Here is a 23,704-nt window from a genome sequence, read left to right as displayed (position 1 = left end):
TTTTTTTTTTTTTTTTTTTTTTTTTTTTTTTTTTTTTTTTTTTTTTTTTTTTTTTTTTTTTTTTTTTTTTTTTTTTTTTTTTTTTTTTTTTTTTTTATTATAATTGTTTCATAATAAATGGTACAACAGAGGTAGTTTTTCATAAAAATATAAGTAAAAATGCAAATTTAAGCGTTTTTATACAGGTTTTTATTAAAATTAAAAGATAAGAAACTAATATGTACCATTTATCTTTTTTATTGTTTTAACAATTTCTATAATATTTTGATTAATTTTGAAAATTGATTATCAAGAAATTGATAGATTTTATTTCCCTTAATAAAATATTTGAAGAAAAGTAAATTATTGTGTAAAAGATAAAAATTTTTTAAGTTAATTTTAATTATTTTTATATAATAAATATATTTTTTATTGAAATTTTAAATTACCTTTTTTAGTTGTATCATTGATTAAAGAATATTCTAGTAAACAACAGTAGAATATTCTAGTAAGAAACAATATAAGAAAGAATATTCCAGTAAGTAACAGTAATATTACATCAATGTTATGATTTCCCATTCAACAATATAAGTATATATAACCCCAGCGAGAAAGGTTACGTCGATTCGACGTCTATCTATCGATTCTACGTCTAATCTAGATTAAGATCTATATCAACCTAAAAACGGCCCACATTTAGATGTCTAATAGACCGTCATTTCGACATCGATCAATAAGTCATTTCTCACTAGATTGTTTCATAAAAATAACTAATTCCTAATTTTCTTTATGTCTTATAAACTGCTAGAAACCGAAGATTATCAAACATACGCTAAAACTTTCGCGAATTCTACCTCGAAAATTTCGAATTCGAAGTAGTCTCCCATCCATCCTGACTGCGTTGCTTAACCTGACGATCGAGCGACACGCGGTGTTCCAATGACTCCAATGATGTTCTTACAATTTATGCTTATAAAATGTATACTTACAGTGTTCACAGTATATTATAACGTACCTAGCAAATACACGCGTTGATTCGCCTGTCTATTTAATATCTCTAAAGTTATTGTTTATGTAGTTATTTGCAAAATGACTTTGATCATTTCTTCCAGTTTAATGTTTTTCGAGTAATCTGACATTCCTATCTTTGTAATACTATAATTGAATCGGAAATCTAAAAAAAAAAAACTGACGTTTCCATTTAGAATAAATTTTTTATGTAAAACGCGCGCGATCTCAGTAAGAAATGACTTATTTATCGACGTCGAAATCGTCAAATAGACGTCAAATTCGACGTCTTTTCGACGTCGATTGATAAGTCATTTCTCATTGGGATATTAGACATCGATTCAATATCGAATAGATGTCTAAAGAGATTGTAAATAATCGATAAAATAAAATTCCGAAATTTTATCGAAAACTCTCTTTTAATGGTCAATACATTATGAATGGATTCTTTAGAAAACATTAGAATTTACTCAAAATAGAAGACGTCTAAATTGCTATTTTTCTAGACGTGCATTTAGACTAGACGTAACTTAGACTTCTCCGACGTCGGTTAGACGTCAAATCGACGTCTACGTTCTCGTTGGGACAGTTACATTTGGTCTGTTTTTTTTTTTTTTTTTTTAGTTTAGCACTGCTAAACTAATGCAATAAGTTAAAGGGAGAGAAGTATGTTTTTTCTTACTTTAATTTATTGCACCAATTTGGCAGTGCAGTTGGAAAGAACAGACCAATTGTTGAGTGGGAATTATGACATTAATGTAATGTTATTGTTACATGATATTTATTGGGTATGTATGAATGTAGTACCTGCGTTCTTAATAGAGACTACAGTTTTATATCGATTTATTATTGTAATCATTATATATGTATATATTGTCGAAGTTTTTCTTAAAAAATTTGAAGAAATTTTTATATGACATATATGTGCATAATAAATGCATTATGTTATCAACATGAATTACTTTTGTTGTGAATCGAAAGCGTTATTAAAAAATGTTGCAATGCAGCCACCTTGAACTCCGAATCTTCCCCAGATAGCACAATGAATTTCTAAAGTATTCTCAAAATATTCTTCTTTCTTGAATGGTAATTCATTAAGAATTCGTAAGAGTATATTTTAAAAATGAAGTATACTTTAGAAATGAATGACTAAGAAAGTTACATGCGTTAATTGGAATTTCTGACTACTTCTTAAAGTATTCATTTTGAATTATGGAACACTCATACAGCAAGAATGTCCCAAATATATCATAAGGATATCTTGAAGATGTCACATATCCCAAATATTTTTAGGATATCCTTATGATATATTTTGGACATCTCTGCTGTGTGGGCAATAGATGTATGCTTTATAATTTTTTTTATATATGAGATGTATTATTTTTTCTAACAGAAACTATTCACAAAAATGTCAGCATTTGCTGATTTGACTTGAAAATTTTAGATTACTTGATTCCAATGTTATAATCACATTTAAAAATTCTCATTGGCACTGATTGAGGGACTCAAACTTGGACCTAAAGTATCTCTGGATTATGAGATATTGTTTTAGACACTACATCACTTTTTCGATTGATATCTTATATTTTATCTATATATGTTGTAATAAATATACAGTAATATAATTTTTTGATAAAATGATTTAATTTTAATAAAAATTATAATTCTGTACACTTTTATTGTTAATTTAATTCTTAGCTAATAAGATGAGATCTACAAAATTCTGCACGTTTCATCCCATATAGTACAAATATTTACTAGATATCCTAAGAATATTCTTAGAACATTCTTAGGATATATAGTAAACATTTGTGCTATATGGGCATTTTGTTATCTTTAAATTTTTATGGTAAAAATTTTTTATTTTTAACTGTTACTAAATAGACAAAGTCATAAAAGACTATAAACTTTGAGTAACTATAAAAGAATACATTTAAAAAAAAAAGAAAATCTACTTCTCTCGCTCTCTTAAAAGATTTAATTAAATTAATTAAATTTATGTATAAATATATAAATCAATGATATTATAAGTGATGGGATATCTGTCTAATGTAACCATAAAAATGTAAATAAAATTAGTTAATAATAATAATTTTTCACGGATTCTCAGAATATCCCAAGTAATGATTTGCGAAATATTCATTGTAATGAAGTTCCAAGAAATACTTTAAAATGAATTAGACTCGGATAATTCTTCAGAAATTCTTTAGATACTCATTTTTCTAATTTTTTAGATATTCTTTAAAGTGAATTCTCTATGAACTTTATTTACCTCTGTGCTATCTGAGGGTCATAATATCCCGAAATTGTCCTACATTCCTGCCGACAACATTCATTTCTTATATTTATTTTACGACATTCTATTACATATTTTATTAAATATAAAATATAACACTTACGAAAGTTTCGAAATATATCTGCGGAATTTCTTCAGCGAGTCCAAATCATGAAAACTACGGATCAACGTTCTAAAAGCAAAATTACCGCGTCGCGAGTCGTTTTTTAACCGACTGAAGGTAGGTACATAAGATAAACGTCCTAGTGATTGAACGTGTACCGATAATTGAATTACTAATAATATACTATAATATATAATATAATATTGTGTTTGTTAAGATGCTTATCAATAAATAAAAATCATAAAGTAACTAAATATTTCTTTTCATTTATTATATTGTTTTGTATATTGAAAGGCATTTCAACAAAGAAAAATACAAAACCAATATGTCAATCATTGGGACATGTATGTTCGACCACTGGGACGTTTACCTTATTTCAATGATTTCAATTCTCGAAGATATCGATATTCTTGATTCTCAGCGACCAATCACAATGAATCATTTATTTTTTAAGAATTGCACGATACAAAACGCGTATATTGTTGAAAATATCTCTAATATTTAAAATGTTGACGATTTTATTGCCACGAAACACATAAGGGTGCGTTCAGATGGAGAAAGAAATAGCGGAACGGAACAGTTACGGAAAAGAGATATGGAGTCAGCCAATCAGAGTAATTCCGTTTTTATTCCGTTCCGTTTGATAGGTGGGTTTCACATGACACGAAACTGTTACGGAACGGAACAAAAACGGAAAACATTCCGTTCAATATCAAACATTCAAACATCAATGAAACAATGTTTGAACAATATTTGAATTTTCAATGTTTGAAATGTATCATTATAGAAGAATAATCGATTGTGATTGGTCAATTTTTATGGTTTCGGCATAAGTAAACGGATTACGATCATCATAAACCAGCCTTAAGTTGGAGCCATCTACAATGGAAAATCGTACGCCGTAGCAGTAAAAAATTGATCAATCATAAATTGGCTATTCTTGTAAAAATCCAGTATGATTGGTCAATTTCTTACTGCTACGACGTACGATTTTCTATTGTAGACGGCCCTTAAGTCTCGATCTACGATAGGGGATCTCGATATCGATAGGGTAGAAAGTTTTAAGAAATTGACCAATCATAATCGAATTATAGAAGAATAATCAATCGTGATTGGTCAATTTCTTACGGCTTAAATCTTACTACACCTATTGTAGATCGGATCTAATAGGTTGCGGAAAGTGATTGGTTGCCTCCTTACTTTTTTACCATAAGGCACGCGCGCCGCATTCAATGTGCGACAGTCGTATCTAGGTGTAATGTATTTCATTGGAAAATGTTTAATTTGAGACACGAAGGATACGTGACGTCGTGGGTGAAGTCCCGGCTCAGATTTATCTGCTGACACTGCAACCTTGACGTCAAATGAACAATATTATATGTGTTCTATTGTTTTCTTATCGCGAGAATCGGTACGAAGTGTTCTCTTACAGCATTGAATTTTTGGGAACGAATCTTCAAACGAATTTTGGAATTTGCAATTATCATGGCGAAAGTGAGGAAAATTCAAAATCTCGACAATTCCTTCGATGAGGAAGCGGCGGATAGTCGTTGGGATGTTGACTCGGATTTATTATTCTTCTCGTCGATAGATAGTACCACGAAGAAATGGATAGAAACTCTGCACCATATGTGGTCACTATGTAAGCTGACTTTTCTAATATAACCAATATTTCATTTAATCTTATAGAGTTTAAATTAATTGGTAATTATGTTTTTAGGGAAGAAATGCGATATTGTTAGCAAAACATTGATAAATTACTTTGAAACAGCACCAAATCCATATCTTAGTACTTTAAAAATATTGGCAAATATGCCAAATATAAAACATATAAAGTCTACAGAGCTTGCGCTTGACGGTATACTTCTTCAATATTTATTCAATATGCAGTTTTTAGTATATATAATTTTATATAACTATATATGTGTGGAAGGTATTGTTTGTATATAACATGAAATGACAGATTCTCTTAAAATAATAAACTTGTAATTTTGATTCTGTTACAGTCATAGAAGAATTTTCAGATTGGCTTGAAGATAGAAAAGAGGCTTATAAGGATTGTCTTGTTCCTGATTTGAAATTAGCAGTTTTCAAATTAATAACCAAACAGAAACATTTAATGAATAAAGTTTCTGTTGTATATGAGTTTATGGAACATAAAGAAATGTTCTTACAATTAATACAGGTATGTTATTCAAAGTATATTTAAATATATATATATATATATATATATATATATAAATAAATAAGATATACTATATATTTATATATATATATAGACAAACATATATTTTTTTTCAGAAAATGATTCAAGAACAAAAATATAAAGAAGCTGCACAATATGCTGCGTTATTACAATTGCAAGAGTACTTTAAGAATCCAGAAATATTATTAATACCTCTTATATTACAAAATAAGTTGGCAGTGATGGATGAGTTTTTAGTTGGTTGCCCAGATATACAAGAAGCCTTGATAAAATATTTAGATAATTTAATAGCACCAAAACAAAACATGCAGATTGTATTGAATCAGTTTATTCAGTAAGTGATAATATATAATACTAGGTATTTGGAAATATTGTTATTTGAAATTTGCTTACAAAAATTAATTCTTTTAGGAAAAATAATATATCAGATGTTAAGATATCAATATCACATGTTCGTCCAATGACTAAGCTTATTGCACGTTTAATAAAACAACATAATTTATCACCTGATTTAGCTCCTCACTTAAATACAAAACGAAGTGAAGGAGCAATACAGTTTCTTATACATAAGCGTTACATTGATGGTAGTTTAAGTAAGTGTCTATCTTTTTAATATCCTGTCCTAATATAGATGAATGAGCATCTATTCTTTTCTACATTTAAAAATTACTTCTACTGGATTATAAAAATGTGTAACATTAGTATCTTTTTAAGTTAATTTACTCTATTGCAGGTGTCGATAGCTGGAGGGAGATGGTAAGAGAAGCAGCAGGCAATGATGCTGTCTTACAAGCAAATCTACTCTCAATGTTGGTTAATGTTAATGATGTACAAGAAGGCTTGTACTGGGCAAGAGAATTTGAGATACCTAAAGAACAGTGGCCATGGCATATCATAAATGCAGAAGAACAGGATGGTGAAAGTAATGATCTAAAATAAATAAATAAGAATAACATCTCAATATTCTTCATATCTGAAAGAATATATATATTTTGCAGGCATAAATGAGGGTGCATCCATTAGTAGTGAAAGAAATCGGCTATTAGATGAAAGTAATACAAATTATTACGTCTTAAAACTACCTAGAGTTTGTATTAAAGTAATAGATAATGTACGCTTATTTGAAGAATTTCTTGATAATGGATTAAGAGGTGTTGATATGGTTGGAATTGACAGCGAGTGGAAGCCTAGTTTTGGTAATAAAATAATATAAAATTTTATAAAATTAAATCAAATTTTGAACGCGTAAATACTGAAAATTTGCATTTATTTAAAAAAAACATTATTGTATTAACAGGAACTAAACAATCAGAGTTAGCACTTATACAGATCGCTACTAATGAAAATGTTTATATATTGGATGTAACTACTCTTAGCAATGAATTATGTGAGCTGTGGAGTGAACTCGGTCTTATATTATTTGGGAACCAGGATATAATTAAGATAGGTATGTATCTTTGAAATAATATTATACAAAATGTTATATTTTAATATTATGTGTATTATACAGGATTTGGAATCGCACACGATATGACAATAATACGCAAAAATTTACCTGCCTTATCATGTATAAAAACATATGGGCAAGGATACCTCGATTTAATGCATCTATGGAATAAATTAGTAGATGATTGCAACTTCGTTTTCCCATATAAAGGTGATCCCAAATTCACAGGAAAGAGCTTAAGCAGGCTCGTGGAATTATGTTTTGGGCAAAAACTTAACAAGTCCGAGCAGTTCTCAAACTGGGAATTGAGACCATTGCGAGAAAATCAGATAACATATGCTGGTTAGTTTCTTTTTCTAGAAAATTTCTTTTTCTAATTGTAGGATACAAAGCTTTAATATTTTTATAATTTGTCTACTTATCGTAACAGCATTGGATGCATATTGTTTATTGGAGATCTATAATGTACTAGCTGAATGTTCATTAGATATGGATATACCGTTTCAAGATATTTGTAATGAGATACAACATATTCCACAGAAGTTTCAAAAAACACATCCGAATAAATCTACGTACAAGGTACAAATGACAAAGAGTTATATCAATATATGTTAATATAATTCAGTAAATAAAACATAAAGTAACTTGTAACTTTAATGATTAGAAAATAGAAATTATTTTTTGTTTTCCAAATTTATATAATTCTTTTTGCTTCTTTAAATATAAATAATTGGTTTGTAATAATATTCTTTGTGATGTGTGAAGTGCTTTACTCAAGTCATCATAAATTGTCAAAAAGATGATATCAGGAGGAGAAGATGGGGTATTCAAGTTTCATGATAGCCTATATTTTGTGCAGGATCCTGGAGAATAACTGCAAAATTTGATACAGATTGATCAAAGGGTTATAGGGAATAGACATACATTCTATTTTATGGACATTTTATATAGATTAAGTTATAATAGTCAATGTTATTTCACAACTTTCAATTATAAATGCATGCTTTATGTAATAATAGATTAAAATACAATTAATATCAAACAAATTTATTGTTTGATTAATTTCATTACCGATTTGTATGTGTGCTTATAAATTAAGTGTTAATTATTTTATAGAAACCTATGCATTCTAAGTTCGCAATGGGCAATAGAAGCAACGAAAATTACCTTATGAATACAGGAGCTGTGCCAAAATATGATGGGATGACTAACCATGGACCTAAACAAGGGTATTCACAGAGTAATCAGAACAAATATGATAATCGTATGAAATACGATAACCAAAAAAAGTATAGCTATAATAAACCGGATAGTTACAACGGAAACAATAATTATAGCAAACATGATAATTACAACAGATACAATAACTATAGCAAAAACGATAATTATAATATGCGCGACAACAAACAAATACAGGACAGAACTGGATACACAAATCAGAGATACGATGGTCAGAGTAAATACGATGGCCAGAGTAAATACGATGGCCAGAGTAAATACAATGGTCAGAATAGATATGATGGTCAGAGCAGATACGATGGCCAGAGCAGATACGATAGCCAGAACAGATACGATGGCCAGAGTAGATACGATGGCCGGAGCAGATACGATGGTCAGAACAGATATGATGGCCAGAGCAGATACAATGACCAGAGCAGACATGAGAGTCAGAACAGATACGACAGTCAGACTAGGTACGATAATCAAAGTAAACGTGACAATCATAATAGATATGATAATCAAGATAGACGAGATATTCAAAATAGACAAGATCCTTGGAGTAGACAAGATTCTCGCAATAGACAAGACGTTCAGAGTAAACAAGATTTTCAGAATAAGCGAGATGTTCAAAATAAAATAAGAACTATCCAGAGTTATAGTAGGCCACAATCTGTTCAACAGTGCCGTGATCCAATCGCCGCACACACGTGGCGTGTTGTTTGTGACTCGATGTTGGGTGGCTTGAGTAGCAGATTACGAATGTGTGGTGTGGACTGCGTACACGTGTTATTTGATGAAGGAGGAAACGAATCCGCTACATTAGCGATGACTGAAAATAGATTTTTGTTGACGCGTCACAGAAACTATCACAAAGTAAGATTCGATTTATATTTTGTATGGTCGTTATGGTTGATTCTACGAGTATGCGCGCGTTGTTTTAGAAATTACCATGTGTAACACCGCAAACTAACATTTAGTAACATCCATATACCATAGTATTTACGTTTAGATAAACACCGTAAAATCGATTTGATCAACAATGGGAATTGTTAAATCGGTTTTATGTTATCATTGTAAATATAGATTACGCGTGTTATGCAATACTAAGCTAAGTTTTTGAGTTGCCGTGTAAACGTAAATTGCGTAAACGCAGTCTATATGGCACTTGTTTTAATAATTATTAATTAACTACTGATATTTTTAGTTCGAGAAGTACATACCACTGGAGAAATGCTACAGGGTAGTGGAAGATATACCCGACAAACAGCTGTGCGAAGTATTGAGGTATTTCAGTGTCGTAGTCACGCAGGATGACATTTTCAGTCGTTGTCAGAAATGTAATAATGATGAATTTGTGAAAATTCCAAAGAATATTATGGATAAACTGAGACAAAGGTGAGCTGCGATCAATCAAGCGCGCGCTATATATCTTATCAATTTACAAACCTCTTCCCTTTAAATTCACATACCAGTCTTAAATTCATACAATAAAAGCAATTACTTTGATTCCATTTTCAGCTTCATAAAAAATATAAAGAGAAATCATTATCGCATGGTTCCATCCGAACAGATGTATCAATTTGATGATTCATCAAAAAGCGATATCTTCAGTGTCGATGATGATGCTTCAAGCGACGACTTCGAACTCACACGTCCAATAAATTATCTTACAAACAGTGAGCATCGTAAGTGGCGTCTATCCACAAACGTCGATAGCGTCGACATTACGATGTGTTTGACTAGATGTCAGGCGCGGATACAAATTGATAAAGTCCCTCTGAAGTTATTGAAGAGTATGCAAGTTTTTTACATATGCGAACATTGCGGAAAAGTATATTGGGACGGTTCACACTTGGAACGAGCACTCAACGGTGTTATTAAAGATTTAATTGTAGAGTAAGTACATTACATGTGATGAGCTCGAAGAAAGGATTGAAAAAGCGCAAAAATCAAAATTGTCCTTAATTTGAAGCTTCGAGAACATGATAATTGTTCCTAGAACAACGCCAATGATATATAAAATATACAATATTGTCAAGCTTATTAAAGACGTCTAATCGCGTTAATATTTGCGACATAGAAATACATATTCGTATCGATATATAGTTACCATTCCTTTTTGCATTTCTCAAGTCTGATACGACAATATTGTATTTTATAATATTTCGTTTGTTTCAATAATATACATTATACATATTAATGTTACCATTAAGGTTAACCCGATTAAATTGTTTATCATATTTGTTACCTCATACCATAGTTATGATGCCATGATAAATTTTTGAAACAAATGCTAAGTTAACGGTTTACTACCGGTTTACTAATATTGAGATTTTTATTAACATAGATTGTTAAATAATCTAAAACGTTTATTAGAACTTAAATTGCCTTTTTTTCAATCAAATGTGTATAACGAGAAATCTGAGGTATGAATTGATTAATGATGAGGACCATAAGATGAGATTTCTAATACACAATTTTTGCGTGAGAGCACGTACAATATCTTCCATATAAGAGCGAATACGAGCCAACTGTATTAAGTGTATCTATTTCGCTGCTCGTGTATATTCTCGCAACTATTGTAACTTTTCAACGAAAAGGGGAGGCGCTCGTTAGAGTACAAGATAAGATAGATGTTGCTTTAATTTTTCACAAAGTATATATGTATATATATATATATTTCACTTACCTCTCTATTTGACATATAACATATACATATATTTACATAGAAAAAAGATACACGTATCTATTTTTCATTGAAAAACATTTATAAAAAATCAACAAAAAAAAGAAAAAGATATTGATGTCTGTGAGACATCTTAAGTTTAACAGTTTTTTTAACCCTGTATTTCATATATTTTCCACCAATTGTATGTAGTAGTTAAACTTGATTTCTAACAGATTATTGAAATAAAATTATAATTCTTCCATTCGTACCGTTTTATTTATTCCTGTTACTCAAATTTAGTTGTAAAACATGTAATAATATGTAATCATACATTGTGCATGAAATTAAAAGTGTATGTATATATATATATTATAGCAACGAAAACGCACAATTTCCAAACTGTCTCAAATAATTTATCAAAAGTTTGTTTTCTAATACGTTTATCGTACTAATCTTGATGTTATAGTACAAATATCTACAGAAAAATATTTAAAACATTTCACTGTGCTGCTACCCTATATTGTCTACCGACGGAGATTCTCTAGCCGAATCAGATTTTTCAAATTCTGCCGGCTCCACAAGCCGCTTCTTTCCGTATGGTGGAGGTCCAATTAATTTCTCTACGTCATCATAGGTCAACGTTTCTCTTTCTAATAGAGCTTCCGCAAGCTGTTTGCAACAGAAATATTTAACGTACATAAAAAAAATCTATATACAAAATCTATAATTTTTTAGATATACACGCGCGTGTGTGTGTGAGAGAGAGAGAGAGAGAGAGAGAGAGAGAGAGAGAGAGAGAGAGAGAGAGAAAGGAAATACGTACCGCATCCAACTTGTCTTTATTGTCCAAAAGTAATTTTCGAGTTCGTTCGTACGCTTCCGCGATCATCCTCCTCACCTCGGTATCCATTAAATTGGCTAGTTTCTTGCTGTATGGTTTTTTGTTTTTCTGCAAAAGAAATTCAAGTTATAACGATGCTTTCTTAACAATGAGTGATTTGCAAAAGTATCATCACGTTATACCGTGTCAGTAGCCTCTTCATTAAAAGAAACTAAACCTATAGTTGGACTCATTCCAAATTGCTGGACCTGCATATACGCGTTTTTCGTGACTTTTTTTAAATCATTCTCCGCGCCCGTTGAAATTTTATCGAACGTTATGTGTTCCGCCGCTCGACCACCCAGCATCATACACATTCGATCATTCAATTGTTCCTTAGTGTGGAGCTTCTGATCGGACTGAGTATACTGAGCAAACCCTAAACTCATGTTGGTTCGCGGTACTATTGTTACTTTGAGCAAAGCATCGGTGTGCTCCAGCAACCAGCCCATTAATGCGTGACCAGCTTCGTGGTAGGCAACAACGCGTTTCGTAGATGGTGTCAGTGGATTATTCCTCTTTGTTAAACCACCGATCGTTCTATCGATCGCATACATAAGATCGCTGCTGTCGACTTGTTTCTTTTTATCCCTTGCAGCATGTAGCGCGGCTTCGTTGCAGACATTCGCTATGTCAGCACCTGAAGAAACATTGATTTTATATAATGACCAAAATAAATATATGTATATATAATGCATGTTGTCTACTTTTTGCAAATATATTCAAGTACCGCTAAAGCCAGGTGTGAGATAAGCCAAGTATTCCGAGTATTTTGAAGGTTCACTCTGTAAAGATATTTTCTTGAGGTGAGTCTTAAAGATTTGTTGCCGTTCATCTAACGTGGGAAGATCGATTAAAATATGCCTGTCAAATCTACCGGGTCTCAGTAACGCTTTGTCCAACACGTCCGCCCTGTTCGTCGAAGCCAATATGATGACATCTTCTTTCGCGATCATTCCATCCATTTCTACCAAAAGTTGATTTAAGGTTCGTTCAGACTCACTATTGCCAATTCCAATTGAACTGTCTGAACGTTTCTTGCCAATCGCGTCAATCTCATCAATGTATATGATACTTGGTGCTCTATGTGAGAGAAGAAGACAAAGTTATTAGGAGATAAATGTTAATATATTATTAAAACAAATCGTACTATAAAAAAAATGACACGACAATTAAACCTTTTTTTGGCTTCTTTGAACAAGTCCCTCACTCGAGCAGCTCCTAAGCCACCAAACACTTCGATAAACTCGGAACCGTTCATAGATAAAAATGGAACACTTGCTTCAGTCGCTACAGCTTTAGCTAATAAGGTTTTACCGCAACCGGGAGGTCCTAAAAGTAGAGCACCTGAAAAACAGAATTACATATAATCAGACTGCATTTTATATAAAATAAACTTATAAATACTGATTTTCTATACATATACACACACACACACACACACACACACACACACACACACTCACCCTGCGGCACCTTAGCACCAAGCGTCTTGTAACGCTCTGGATGCTTGAGGTAATCAACAAACTCCATTACTTCTATTTTAGCTTCCTTTAATCCCGCCACATCTGCAAAACGCACGCCTTTACCTTGCCCCACTAACGGCTCGACTAGCGTAAATTTTGCTTGTTTCATCTGTGAGAAAATCTCGAGAGGATTGATAGGAAAACGTTTCTTGAAGAAAGCTAGGATGGCAGTAATGATCGTTGCAAACAACAAAAATCTTATCAAGCTTACGATATATTCCGTCTTCCTCTCATATATAATTTGCACTCCTTGGCCTGCAATATTTCAAACAAATTTAAAATAAGGTAAATGTCCCAATGACTAAATTAATAAGAAAACATCGGTTTTTATTTTTATTAATAAATCATTGTTACGCGCGTGTATAAACGTTGCTAATAAAAATGTTTATATAGAACTTTTGTCAATGATCAAAAAATAATAGAGTAAAATAATAAATATTAATTATAATTTTAATGAGATAGTTAATTACCGGTTGTACCAGTAATTAAACAGAAAAACAAATTATGATTACTGAATAATACAGACTCAATGATTGAATTTTCATTAAATAATATTACAAATTGGTATAAAAAATATCTTTCAAGAAAATTTCATAAGCTCTCTCCCTCTCTTTTAGAAATATTAAGTACAAATATATTATTAATGTTTCAATCATTGGAACATTATTCAATTATTGGAACATTGATTTTATACAAAAGATATAAAAAATGTTATTGATAATTTTTATCAATATTTTATATAAGCAATTTATTTACCAGTTTTTATGCCAAGGTTTTTTTCCACCTTTCTTAGTTTCTCTTCAAAATGTTCAATGTTTGGAACAGACATGTAATATCTATTATATAGGGCTCTTGTTCCCTTGATAATAGCACCTTCATGAACCAAAATCATAACATGCTCAATAGCTGGATTCACAAGAATAGCCTCAACTTCTCCTTTGCTCAACATATGATATATAAATTCATTCCAGGAGACAGATGCTAAAGGCTATTTAAATACTCATTATGATTGACTATTAACATTTCATGCTTTCAATGATTTATGCGATCAATTTAATGGCTAATAAAAACTTACTTCTACATTTGTATCTATCTGTTGTCTCAACGCAAACAGGAAAACATACAATAACATGATCACTATAGAAAGCTTGCGAAGAAGTACTATCAATTCCTCATTTTTGTTAGGTTCCTTGTCTGGATTTTCAGAACCAGATTCCTTTGGTGATTGCTTATTGGAATTGTTACATGTTGTATTAAAGTACCTTATGTTATCAAACTTTGGGGAAAAGTTGAATGTGCTTATGTTACTGCACAACAGGGCAGACTGTAAAGCATGAATTTCTTTACGTATTTTTCTAAAAGCCTGGAGAAAAATAGTGTTACAGTGACATACTCTTCTTGTCAAATATACCTATATCTATATTCTACATGTGTATCGTTAATTTTATGAACATGAAAATTATGCACTTGGTGAAGATCTCAGTTAGCTAAGTCTCCTGTATAACAATTGTGAAACAGATACCGGTCAAAATAAACAATTAATACTTGCATGATACGACACAGGTAGAAATAACCTATTTGATCCATTATTATGCGCACAACTCAAGTGTTTAACGTCAAAAATGACTTTTCCCTTAGGATGGAGGTTCTTGGATAAAAAATTAAATACTTTACTGGGCGCTATATAATGCCGCTTTGGACACTTTGTCAGATTTTGCATGATTTAAATGTATAGACTACAGAGAGAAACATAGCCAGAGATAAACCTGAGAGCGGCCACGCCATATGTTTTGGGCAACACCGATTTTCACACTGGTGCGATGCGCCATCTGCACCCATTTTTCAGGTGGAACTACGTTCCCTACGCCCATTTTCAAACGATGCCGGTAAAGCAGCGATTCGGTGCGTGTCTATTCTACGCCCATTTCCCGGCGATTCGTATCCGTGCTAAGCGCATAATTGCGTGGTTAAGAACATGGACCATTGCGTACAAACTTATATTCCATTCAACATGCACATGATCTTTTCTTTTTACGCACTGTCATAAATTTATTTACATGTATATGTGTACAAAATATCGTATGTACGTGTATATGCGAGAACCTGACCGCGAAAAGCACACCCACTTCCATGCTCTACGTAACGCAACGATATTAATCGCATTATTATAAAACATTAATTCCAGTAGCATAAACTGTGGAAAAAACTAGTAAATTTTTAAATAACATCAATACCTTTCGTGGTTGCCGAGAAATAAGGAATAAATGCTAGCGGCATGTAAGAGCTTGATCGCAACATCGAAACATTCGCGCATTTCTATACTTTACCTAAAGCAGTGGTATTAATCGTAATATTATAAACAACTAATTCCAATAGAGTAAAGTGTGGAGAAGACAATGCTTTTTGAACGAAATCGATATCTTTTGTAGTTGCTGAAATTAAGCAATAAATGCTAGCGGCATGTAAAAACCTTGAGCACGACGTCGCGGTCAAGTGCTTATATGCCGCCAGTATTTTTTGCTCTCTTTCGGCAACTACAAAAAGTATCGATTTCGTTCAAAAAGCACAGCACTTCTTGGACAAGATAAATGAGTTCTGAAAGTCATAAAAAACCGGACAATCTTTTTGACTGTGCAAAGTATTTTAGAAAAAGGGTTGAAATAAAAACTAGGCAATTTATTTGTATGTAAAGCGGAGTCTACAATAGAAATCGTAGAGTCGTAAGTCGTAGAAATTGATCAATCGTCGTCGATTATTCTTCTCAAATTCGATCGCGATTGGTTAATTTCTACTACTTACGACTTCTACTGTAGACTCCGCTTAAGCATTGAACAAAAAATGCAATATATTTTAATTCATTATAAATTTTTAAGAGCCTAATTGCAAAATTCAATGCGCTTTAATAATTATCCAAGAATAATTGAGAAAACATTTGTTGAGGAAATATAACATTTGCAAGGCAAAATATGAAGAATTCCCGAACAGACCACTCAAGCTGCCTCCCCATACGGCGTAACTTGCGTCGACCAATCATATCTCTCATTTGAATAGCTCATATTCAAATAAAACGATGTGATTGGTCGACGCAAGTTACGCTTACGCAAATTACGCCGCATGGGGAGGCAGCCTCAAACATCTCGTCCTCGAGATAAAGCTGAAAGTTAACATGAGGGACGATTCGTTTCGGTTAGTATCTTTCTCATGCTACGGTCAGATGGCAACACAGAACAGATCTCGAAGATATATTGAAGTTACCCCCATCCGAGCTCGCCAGTCGCCATAGAACTCGGAAATCTGCTCGAAATACTCGATGAACTTCGGGTAAGTTATTTCGTTATTTTGTCTCGATATACGCAAAAAATACGACAAAATGTTCAAAATCGCGACACGTGACAACTGTGACTTTCTGCGAGAATTGTTACTCGAGCGATCACATCGTCGAACTTTGCGTTTCCACGGCAATACACACCGTGGTGCAAGACCGACACTTCTTTTCGTGCATCGAAAAAAAAGGACGAGCACTGACAGTTTGTATATTCACCGATTTACGGGCGAATAATCGCACGATCTTTGTCGTGAAACAACCCTCTCGCGTAGAATGGCGAATTCGAGCTTGTTCGTTCATTTTTCATGGTCGGTCGCGAAGCTCGTGAAGCACTTGGCACCGCAACAACCGAGGGTTATCTCTCGGTTCTTGACGAGAGAATCTATTTGTTTTCTTTAGTTGAAATTCTTTTTCTCCCCGTAGGTATTTTAGCGTCTCTGTCGTTTCGTACGATGCCCGCCTGGCATGACAGACGACAGATGGCTCAAAGCTACTTTATTAAACCTATTTCCACTTCCACCGCCTGATCACAAGATCATGATAGAATAGCATCATTCAACCGAGCCATCATTTACCGTCAAAATGAGCGTCGGCACTGCAGGCGTCGCCGAGCTGTTCCATCTACTCGAATCTAACAAGCTCGGAGAGGTTGAGGAGATCAAGAAAGTATTTCACGATCATTTCTTATCCAGTGAGTAATCATGTGAGTCTTGTCTCATTAGATGTAAGCAAATCACTTCTAACCATATTGGATTGTCTACAGCAAAGGATAACTGGTTAGTAAATGGATTATTTGATTATTACCTTTCCACTAATTCCCTGAGGACTGTTGAAGTATTGGCAGGAGTTCGTGACCCACACGACAAACATCTATTGGATCGTTTATCAGATACTATTTCAAAAACTGGCAATTGTGGACAGAGAATACAAGCACTTACATTGCTTGGCCATATAGCTCGACGTCAACCTACTTGGTTGTATAAGCTAGCCAATCATGCTTTATTCAGAGATCTACTCAAATTACTTAAGGTAACATTTACACAGTAACATTTATAGATGTATTTTTTTGGTTATTGGTACATGTAATTATTTATGTGATATATATATATATATATATATATATATATATATATATATATATATATATATAAAGTACTATATATATAAAGTACTATATATATAAAGTTTCTTCATCAATTATTCTTTATTAGTTTCTTTATTAATTTCCTCTTTGCTGACATTGATATCTTCAGCATTGTTATCAAATTATAAATAATCTTATTGCTGTATATTGTTTGTGTGTATAATTTGATTATATTTTATATTACAGCTGTTATATAGCTGTTAAATTTTTCATATACAATATACTAATATTTTATGTGCCAATAAATAACATGATTATTCACTGTATAATATTTAATGTGGATTAATTAAAAATACCCTAAATTATTTGATATTTAATTGAGAGCTAATTCCAAATATTGGAAGATGCAAAATAATTTTAAAAAACTATATTTTTCAAGGTGGAGGCAGATATATTACCACTTTTGAGTGCCCTTCTTCTGTTAGTAATGTTGTTACCAATGTTACCTGCTGCTTTAGGGCCATATCTACCAGAAATATTCGAGGTATTTGGCCGACTGGCCTCTTATTATCATCATCAATCGTCCTTACTTTCTTCCTCTACTCTTTTTACTTCGACTACAGTACCAAACGTCATCGATAAGGAGCGGTTGTACCTCATACATTTGCAGGTGAATGTCTTTGATCACTTTCAAATACAATGTAGCAGCTAACAAAACCAATTACTGCCACATTATAGGTAGGATTATACAGCTTATTTCATAGACTGTACGCCATGTATCCATGCAATTTTATATCATATCTGAAGCAACAGTACACTCAGCGTGATCAATTGGCTACGTTTACTCATACTATTAGACCCATGCTGGATTCTGTGCGTATGCATCCCTTACTCGTTACTGCGTCTAAAGATACAGAAATTTCAGCCAATAGGTATACACATATTCATTACATGTACAAACAATATATTTTCTGTCTCACAGTGCGAATCTGTGATTCTATCTCACAGTTGAATCACTTGTATGTTGCTACTTTTGTTGCGCAATAGGTGGAAGAAAATGGAGCATCATGATATCATGGCAGAATGTGGTCGTTTTACATTAGATAGATGTCGAGAGGAAATATTAGGCATAGTTAATTCTCGGTGTACTCCACCTCCAGGTCAGCATCATTATCGTATTCCCGTTATTTATATTCTACATTTAGTGCAAAATGTGATTTTTATCTTGAGATATGTTACGTATGATTTTTATATAAGAGAAATAAAATTCAATATTAGACGAAGATATTAAGTTCTAAATGTGATATGGGATATTAAGGGCTAAATGGGATATAAATGCGGATCTTTGCGCTCCGCTTTCTCTCTTCTGTATAACAAAAATTTACGTTTTATTTATGTATCTGCAGATCAGTCTTTCACCTGTACACCGGTCAATATTTGGGGAGGTGTGACGACTACAGAGATTAGTAATGGAGAAGATGATACATTCTGGTCACCGAGTATGGCGATGCCGCCCCATAGCCCACCATTTCCGAATGCATCACACGAGCAGCGATCTGCCCCGCCGACGCCTAATAACACTAGGAGCGGCACCTCGCCGCCCGAGGCTGCTATCGAAGCTACTCCCGAGACGACTCCCGTCAAGGTATATATATAGCTGATAATTTACTGAGCATATAAAACAAAGATTACACTTGCCAGAATTTCTCCATCATTCTGCACTGGATAATATCAAGGATGCAAGTAATTAATTACCTTTTTAATTAATTATTGTGCTTAATTGATGATTAGTATGAGTCAATTCAATTTGAAACCGTTTAATTGACAATTTATTTCAATAGATTGGTAAATACAATTAAAAATCGTTTAATCAACGATTTATATAAGTGAAGAGATTTAAAGATCGTTCGTCAAAATTAATAATTGAACTTAGCAAATTTAGTTAAAAACTGTTTAATTGACGGTTGATATGTCCAAATTTAATTGGTTTAATCGAAGATTGTTTGATAACGATTTATATGACTAATGTCTCTCAGCGTGGGTCTTATTTAGCGCTTCTCAATCACCTGTACTTTCTATGATGCCATAGTATGAATATTACTTATAAAACCAATTGTTATCTTGAGTAATTGAATACTTTTGGACTTAATCGATTTAATTTGCTCTTACCAATTATTAATTAAACAGCCTTTAATTAAATTTGTTGAATTCAATTATCAATTGCACAATCATTGATTCTCTTCCTTGTATCAACCGTCACTAGGACGATCTTTAATTAAATTCGTTGAAATAAATCATCGATTAAATATTCTTCAATTGATTTTGCTCATATCAATTAATTGGATTGAAACATATGTATGTTCAATATAATTATTAAATTATTAAATTGAGAAAAATCTAATGGATATTTTCGTAATATCGGATAATAATAATTATGAGATATCATACAAAAAATTAATGATTTTATTATGTTTATGTTTGATAGTGAATTATTGTTATGTGTTTAAACTATTATATATTCTGTATAAGATCTACGATAATAATAATTATGAGATATCATACAAAAAATTAATGATTTTATTATGTTTATGTTTGATAGTGAATTATTGTTATGTGTTTAAACTATTATATATTTTGTATAGGATCTACGAAAAATATCAACGAGGCAAGTCCCCTTGGGATCTAGCGCGGTGCGTGCTCTAAATGCATTGGGCAATGGTACAACAGGTACATCCTCCCGGCCATCAACACCCACTCCTATAAACTCTTCCGTGTCGATTTCTGGCTCTGCAGCAAGAAGCGGGGATATTGCAATAAATGCACCTGGGTTTCTTTCGCATAAACTAAACAAAATCATGGCGGATAGGCAAAGTGCTCTTCGTCAGTCGCAAAAGATATTGGCTAACAATGAAGAGGACGCGAGACTTTTAGAAATGGATATAAGTCAGAATGGAAAGAACGATTCTTGGCAAGAAGATCAAGAGGTTTGAGCAATTTATTGGCACAGACTGTATCGCGTAAAAATACAGAAATCATGTATATATTGACACCTCGCGTGTGCAATATAGGTACTGGAAATTGTCAGTTCACACGGTAGCGGAGCAGTCGAAATGCCAAAATTCGTTGAACCACTGTCAGAAGCGCGAAATGAGAAGAATGTGTGTGGTGCTTTAGCGGATCTATCGCAAAAGGTCTATCAATTTCGATTTTATTCTCAGTGCTACTTTCCAATGCAGCAGTCAAATTTGAGTGTAACGCATAAGGTGGAGTATTTTGGGAAGTGGATTATAGTATTTTGCACGACAGCGATCAGGGTGCAATTGTAATAAGAGAAAACACATGCTCCTGCTGCAGATTCGGCAAACCAGGTCTTGCCCGGAGATGACAGTTCAAAGCAAACTTAATAGCGAGGACGTAGCAAATCAAATCAAATTAATCGATACGAGCACCCAAACAGGCGATCTGTTTCCATATGAGTGTCTGTTTATGGGAATATTTGATCAAAGCAGTCAAAATTCTGTTCAAGAAAATTCCGACTCAAGACTGTCGCCAGTCAGCATGCTGGATCGATATATCGAGGCCTGCACAAGAGTCAATAATTTCTTTAGCAACAACGGCAAAATGAGTAAATATGATATAACACATGCAAATACATAACAAAAGAATATTTTTGTGCTCTTATTCTGTAATCTTATAACGATAATGACGTTATTACGCGTCGTCGTGCAGATATAACGTATCATATAATAACTGCGCAATGGCGCTTAACGATAGCGATATTGTCGCTAAAAAAAGTTACAGAATAAGCATACTGGTAAGCGAAATGAGTTGTAAGCTTTTTTCAGGAATAAGCGATACTAAGCAAAGGCAAAAAAAGAAAGGAGAAGAAGAGACGGACGAGGACGGAGGAGAGGATGATGGTATAGATCCAACTTATGCTAATCAGTTGCTTCAACTTATGCAAATGCAGTTGCAGTTTGAGCGACAACGACGAGAAGTTCATGCCGAGCGTAATCGGCGACTTCTTGGTAAATTAAGAGATTCGCGAGCTTCGGAGGAACATAATCTTGCTTTGGTTTGTTTATATTTTCCTCATATAATTTTTTTTTCCAAATTCTTATGTAATCTTTGATAGACTTGACGTTCTTGATATTATAGACTGATCGTCTGAAAATGTTAGAAAAAGAAGTGGAGGAATTGAAAGCACAATTGGAACGTAATAAAAAAGAAGCGCATCAAGCTGAAGAAAAATACAAAGAAGCCACGAATCATTGGCAAACTAAAGTATAACTTTTAAAAATATTTTTAATATTTAATATCTTAATTATAAAAAAATTTAATTTAGATAACAGTATTAACAGTATTAGATAACTATTATTTTGTTTCTTGCATATAGTGTCTTGAAGAACAACGACAGAGTCACGCATTCAAAGACCGTTTAGAGTGTTTAGAACTGGAATTAAAGAGCGAGCACAAAAAGGCAGCCGAAATACAGCAACAGCTTCGTTCTACAGAAGCGGAACTTTTCACTGCAGGGCACCAACTCAAAGCGGCGTTAAAAGCTGCGGACCGCGGTAAAGAGCAAGAACGCGTTTTGGATATTGTACAGAAGAGATTCCTTCTTCTAGGAGAGGTGACTATTTCAAATCAGAACAATCAATATAGTAAACTTTGTATGTGTGTTGGATCATAATCTTTTAAAAATTTAAAAAATCGAATTATTCATAAAACAAATTAATGTTGTTGTACATTATGAAAACGTAGATATTTTTCTCGCAGGCGCAATTAAAGCTGAAAGAAACTACAGACAGTTATTCACCGACGATTAAACAAGAAATGACGCAAATTCAAAAGTCATACACGGAAGAATTAAACAGTAAGCGTTCAAACGTAACTAAAACTTCAGAGCAAAGTTTCTCATTCGCGATGCGAGTTGTGACAAGTATGATCGTTTTGTCTGAGAAATATTTTTTGCAGATATCCGCCGACAATTGGAATCGCGAACATCTCATGTGGAAGCATTGAAAGTGCGTCTGGGAGAGTTGGAAAATAAGGAGGCGCGTAAGGAAACACAACTCGTAGATTTGCAGCGACTCTTGCGAGAAACGAAGGAACAGCACGCGTCCGAATTAGAAGCCGTTGATTCGAAATACAGAGCCCAACTGGAGATTAATTTGCTTCTGGAGGGCCGTATTCTCGAGCTTCACGGTAGGCTAGAGGCCGCAACGTGCTCGCCCATGGCTAATCCCGCTTCCTCGGCGTCACCCAAAGAACGATCTCCACCTTTGTCGACCAGTTTAGCCTCGTCCAGTGAGGGTAGCCTTGCGTTTATGCATTCGGGCGCTGGGATTATCATGAACGACTGTTGTGACGCCGCAGGCGAGATTTCCAATTTGCAAGCCATGATAGAGCCTGTACCGAGTCAGGTTGCCTCACCGTCACGTTCCACTCAACGACAGACGTCGAAACAAGACTAACAATATACGGAAACGTTCGCTGCACGAGCCTCTTCTCGCAACACGATCGGCGGCTACGCGCGAACGCGATCGTTACATTTAGTGTTGCGGCATAAAAGCGAGAGAAAGTTTGTAGCTTTTTATTGATAGAATAGACGAGATTCGTAAGAAAGTTGCTATCGACTGATTGCGATCGAACAGGCATGCTAATCAACGTGTTTGTTAGTATGGTATATCTTCGTTCATTGGAAATGGAGTTCACAATGAATAAATGGTTGAGATATTTTGTGAGCAATTTGATTAATTTAATCTGCGCTCGACATATATTATCCCGGCTGTTTCCATTTTTAGTGTTTCTCTACTGTTCTTGTTAGGTTGTCACCAGCAAGACACCATCGAAGATTCGCGATGCTAGGAGAGCAAATGTCTGTTACTCCCAAATGGAATTCGAAAGTTCCGGTGATGATCGAACAGCGTTAACATTATCGACTGTTTCTCATATAAT

The 23,704-nt window shown here is 33.4% G+C and overlaps 4 protein-coding genes across 6 annotated transcripts in view; 3 read left to right on the top strand and 1 right to left on the bottom strand.

Annotated features, from left to right (window-relative positions):
- The window catches only part of LOC116844266, a 22,538-nt gene extending 20,025 nt beyond the window's left edge, over window positions 1-2,513 (top strand). Inside the window, exon 8 of the mRNA XM_032815561.1 lies at window positions 2,381-2,513. The gene's annotated coding sequence lies outside the window, so the exon portion shown is untranslated. The remainder of the gene's footprint in view (window positions 1-2,380) is intronic.
- A 2,146-nt stretch (window positions 2,514-4,659) lies between these two features.
- Window positions 4,660-10,819, top strand: LOC116844243 (exonuclease mut-7 homolog). 2 transcript variants are annotated; one of them, XM_032815501.1, is made up of 13 exons: window positions 4,660-5,028; window positions 5,107-5,244; window positions 5,393-5,571; window positions 5,688-5,926; window positions 6,004-6,185; window positions 6,326-6,514; window positions 6,573-6,788; window positions 6,890-7,039; window positions 7,103-7,381; window positions 7,470-7,618; window positions 8,156-9,133; window positions 9,465-9,655; window positions 9,779-10,819. In XM_032815501.1, exons 1-13 carry the CDS (start codon window positions 4,872-4,874, stop codon window positions 10,158-10,160), a joined length of 3,429 nt encoding a protein of 1,142 aa, XP_032671392.1. In that variant the 5' UTR covers window positions 4,660-4,871; the 3' UTR covers window positions 10,161-10,819. The 2 variants fall into 2 exon arrangements, with proteins under 2 accessions (XP_032671392.1, XP_032671393.1); XM_032815502.1 differs by having other exon boundaries at window positions 4,661-5,028; window positions 6,591-6,788.
- A 366-nt stretch (window positions 10,820-11,185) lies between these two features.
- Window positions 11,186-15,148, bottom strand: LOC116844244 (paraplegin). The gene is made up of 9 exons (XM_032815503.1): window positions 14,884-15,148; window positions 14,410-14,697; window positions 14,091-14,322; window positions 13,275-13,589; window positions 12,987-13,155; window positions 12,539-12,891; window positions 11,952-12,448; window positions 11,752-11,877; window positions 11,186-11,597 (listed from the first exon to the last, which is right to left on the bottom strand). The coding sequence occupies exons 1-9, from the start codon at window positions 15,052-15,054 to the stop codon at window positions 11,439-11,441; spliced, it is 2,310 nt and encodes a 769-aa protein (XP_032671394.1). The 5' UTR covers window positions 15,055-15,148; the 3' UTR covers window positions 11,186-11,438.
- A 1,347-nt stretch (window positions 15,149-16,495) lies between these two features.
- On the top strand, window positions 16,496-23,494 carry LOC116844190 (hamartin). Of its 2 annotated transcripts, none has more exons than XM_032815397.1 (15): window positions 16,496-16,655; window positions 17,083-17,350; window positions 17,423-17,688; window positions 18,183-18,413; window positions 18,482-18,675; window positions 18,791-18,903; window positions 19,150-19,388; window positions 20,386-20,727; window positions 20,812-21,006; window positions 21,098-21,368; window positions 21,589-21,818; window positions 21,902-22,027; window positions 22,140-22,376; window positions 22,523-22,619; window positions 22,721-23,494. In XM_032815397.1, the coding sequence occupies exons 2-15, from the start codon at window positions 17,242-17,244 to the stop codon at window positions 23,218-23,220; spliced, it is 3,150 nt and encodes a 1,049-aa protein (XP_032671288.1). In that variant the 5' UTR covers window positions 16,496-16,655; window positions 17,083-17,241; the 3' UTR covers window positions 23,221-23,494. The 2 variants fall into 2 exon arrangements, with proteins under 2 accessions (XP_032671288.1, XP_032671289.1); XM_032815398.1 differs by having other exon boundaries at window positions 20,812-20,934; window positions 22,721-23,220.
- Window positions 23,495-23,704: the final 210 nt, after the last annotated feature.

This window comes from Odontomachus brunneus, unplaced genomic scaffold, assembly GCF_010583005.1.
Source record: "Odontomachus brunneus isolate Ranch 3 - 2012 unplaced genomic scaffold, Obru_v1 Obru_scaffold_040, whole genome shotgun sequence".
Classification (NCBI taxonomy): Eukaryota; Metazoa; Arthropoda; class Insecta; order Hymenoptera; family Formicidae; genus Odontomachus; species Odontomachus brunneus.
This window is presented reverse-complemented; position numbering and strand designations above follow the sequence as displayed.

Bases quoted from the DNA above. Each gene is read 5' to 3' on its own strand.
- LOC116844243 (XM_032815501.1), top strand. From the start codon at position 4,872: ATGGCGAAAGTGAGGAAAATTCAAAATCTCGACAATTCCTTCGATGAG. The intron at 5,245-5,392 runs GTATACTTCTTC...ATTCTGTTACAG, and splicing joins TACAGAGCTTGCGCTTGACG to TCATAGAAGAATTTTCAGAT. The intron at 7,619-8,155 runs GTACAAATGACA...ATTATTTTATAG, and splicing joins CGAATAAATCTACGTACAAG to AAACCTATGCATTCTAAGTT.
- LOC116844244 (XM_032815503.1), bottom strand. From the start codon at position 15,054: ATGCAAAATCTGACAAAGTGTCCAAAGCGGCATTATATAGCGCCCAGT. The intron at 12,892-12,986 runs GTTTAATTGTCG...TCTCTCACATAG, and splicing joins TTCAAAGAAGCCAAAAAAAG to AGCACCAAGTATCATATACA. The intron at 12,449-12,538 runs GTACTTGAATAT...ATGTTTCTTCAG, and splicing joins TCTCACACCTGGCTTTAGCG to GTGCTGACATAGCGAATGTC.
- LOC116844190 (XM_032815397.1), top strand. From the start codon at position 17,242: ATGAGCGTCGGCACTGCAGGCGTCGCCGAGCTGTTCCATCTACTCGAA. The intron at 21,819-21,901 runs GTTTGTTTATAT...TTGATATTATAG, and splicing joins AGGAACATAATCTTGCTTTG to ACTGATCGTCTGAAAATGTT. The intron at 22,028-22,139 runs GTATAACTTTTA...TCTTGCATATAG, and splicing joins CGAATCATTGGCAAACTAAA to TGTCTTGAAGAACAACGACA.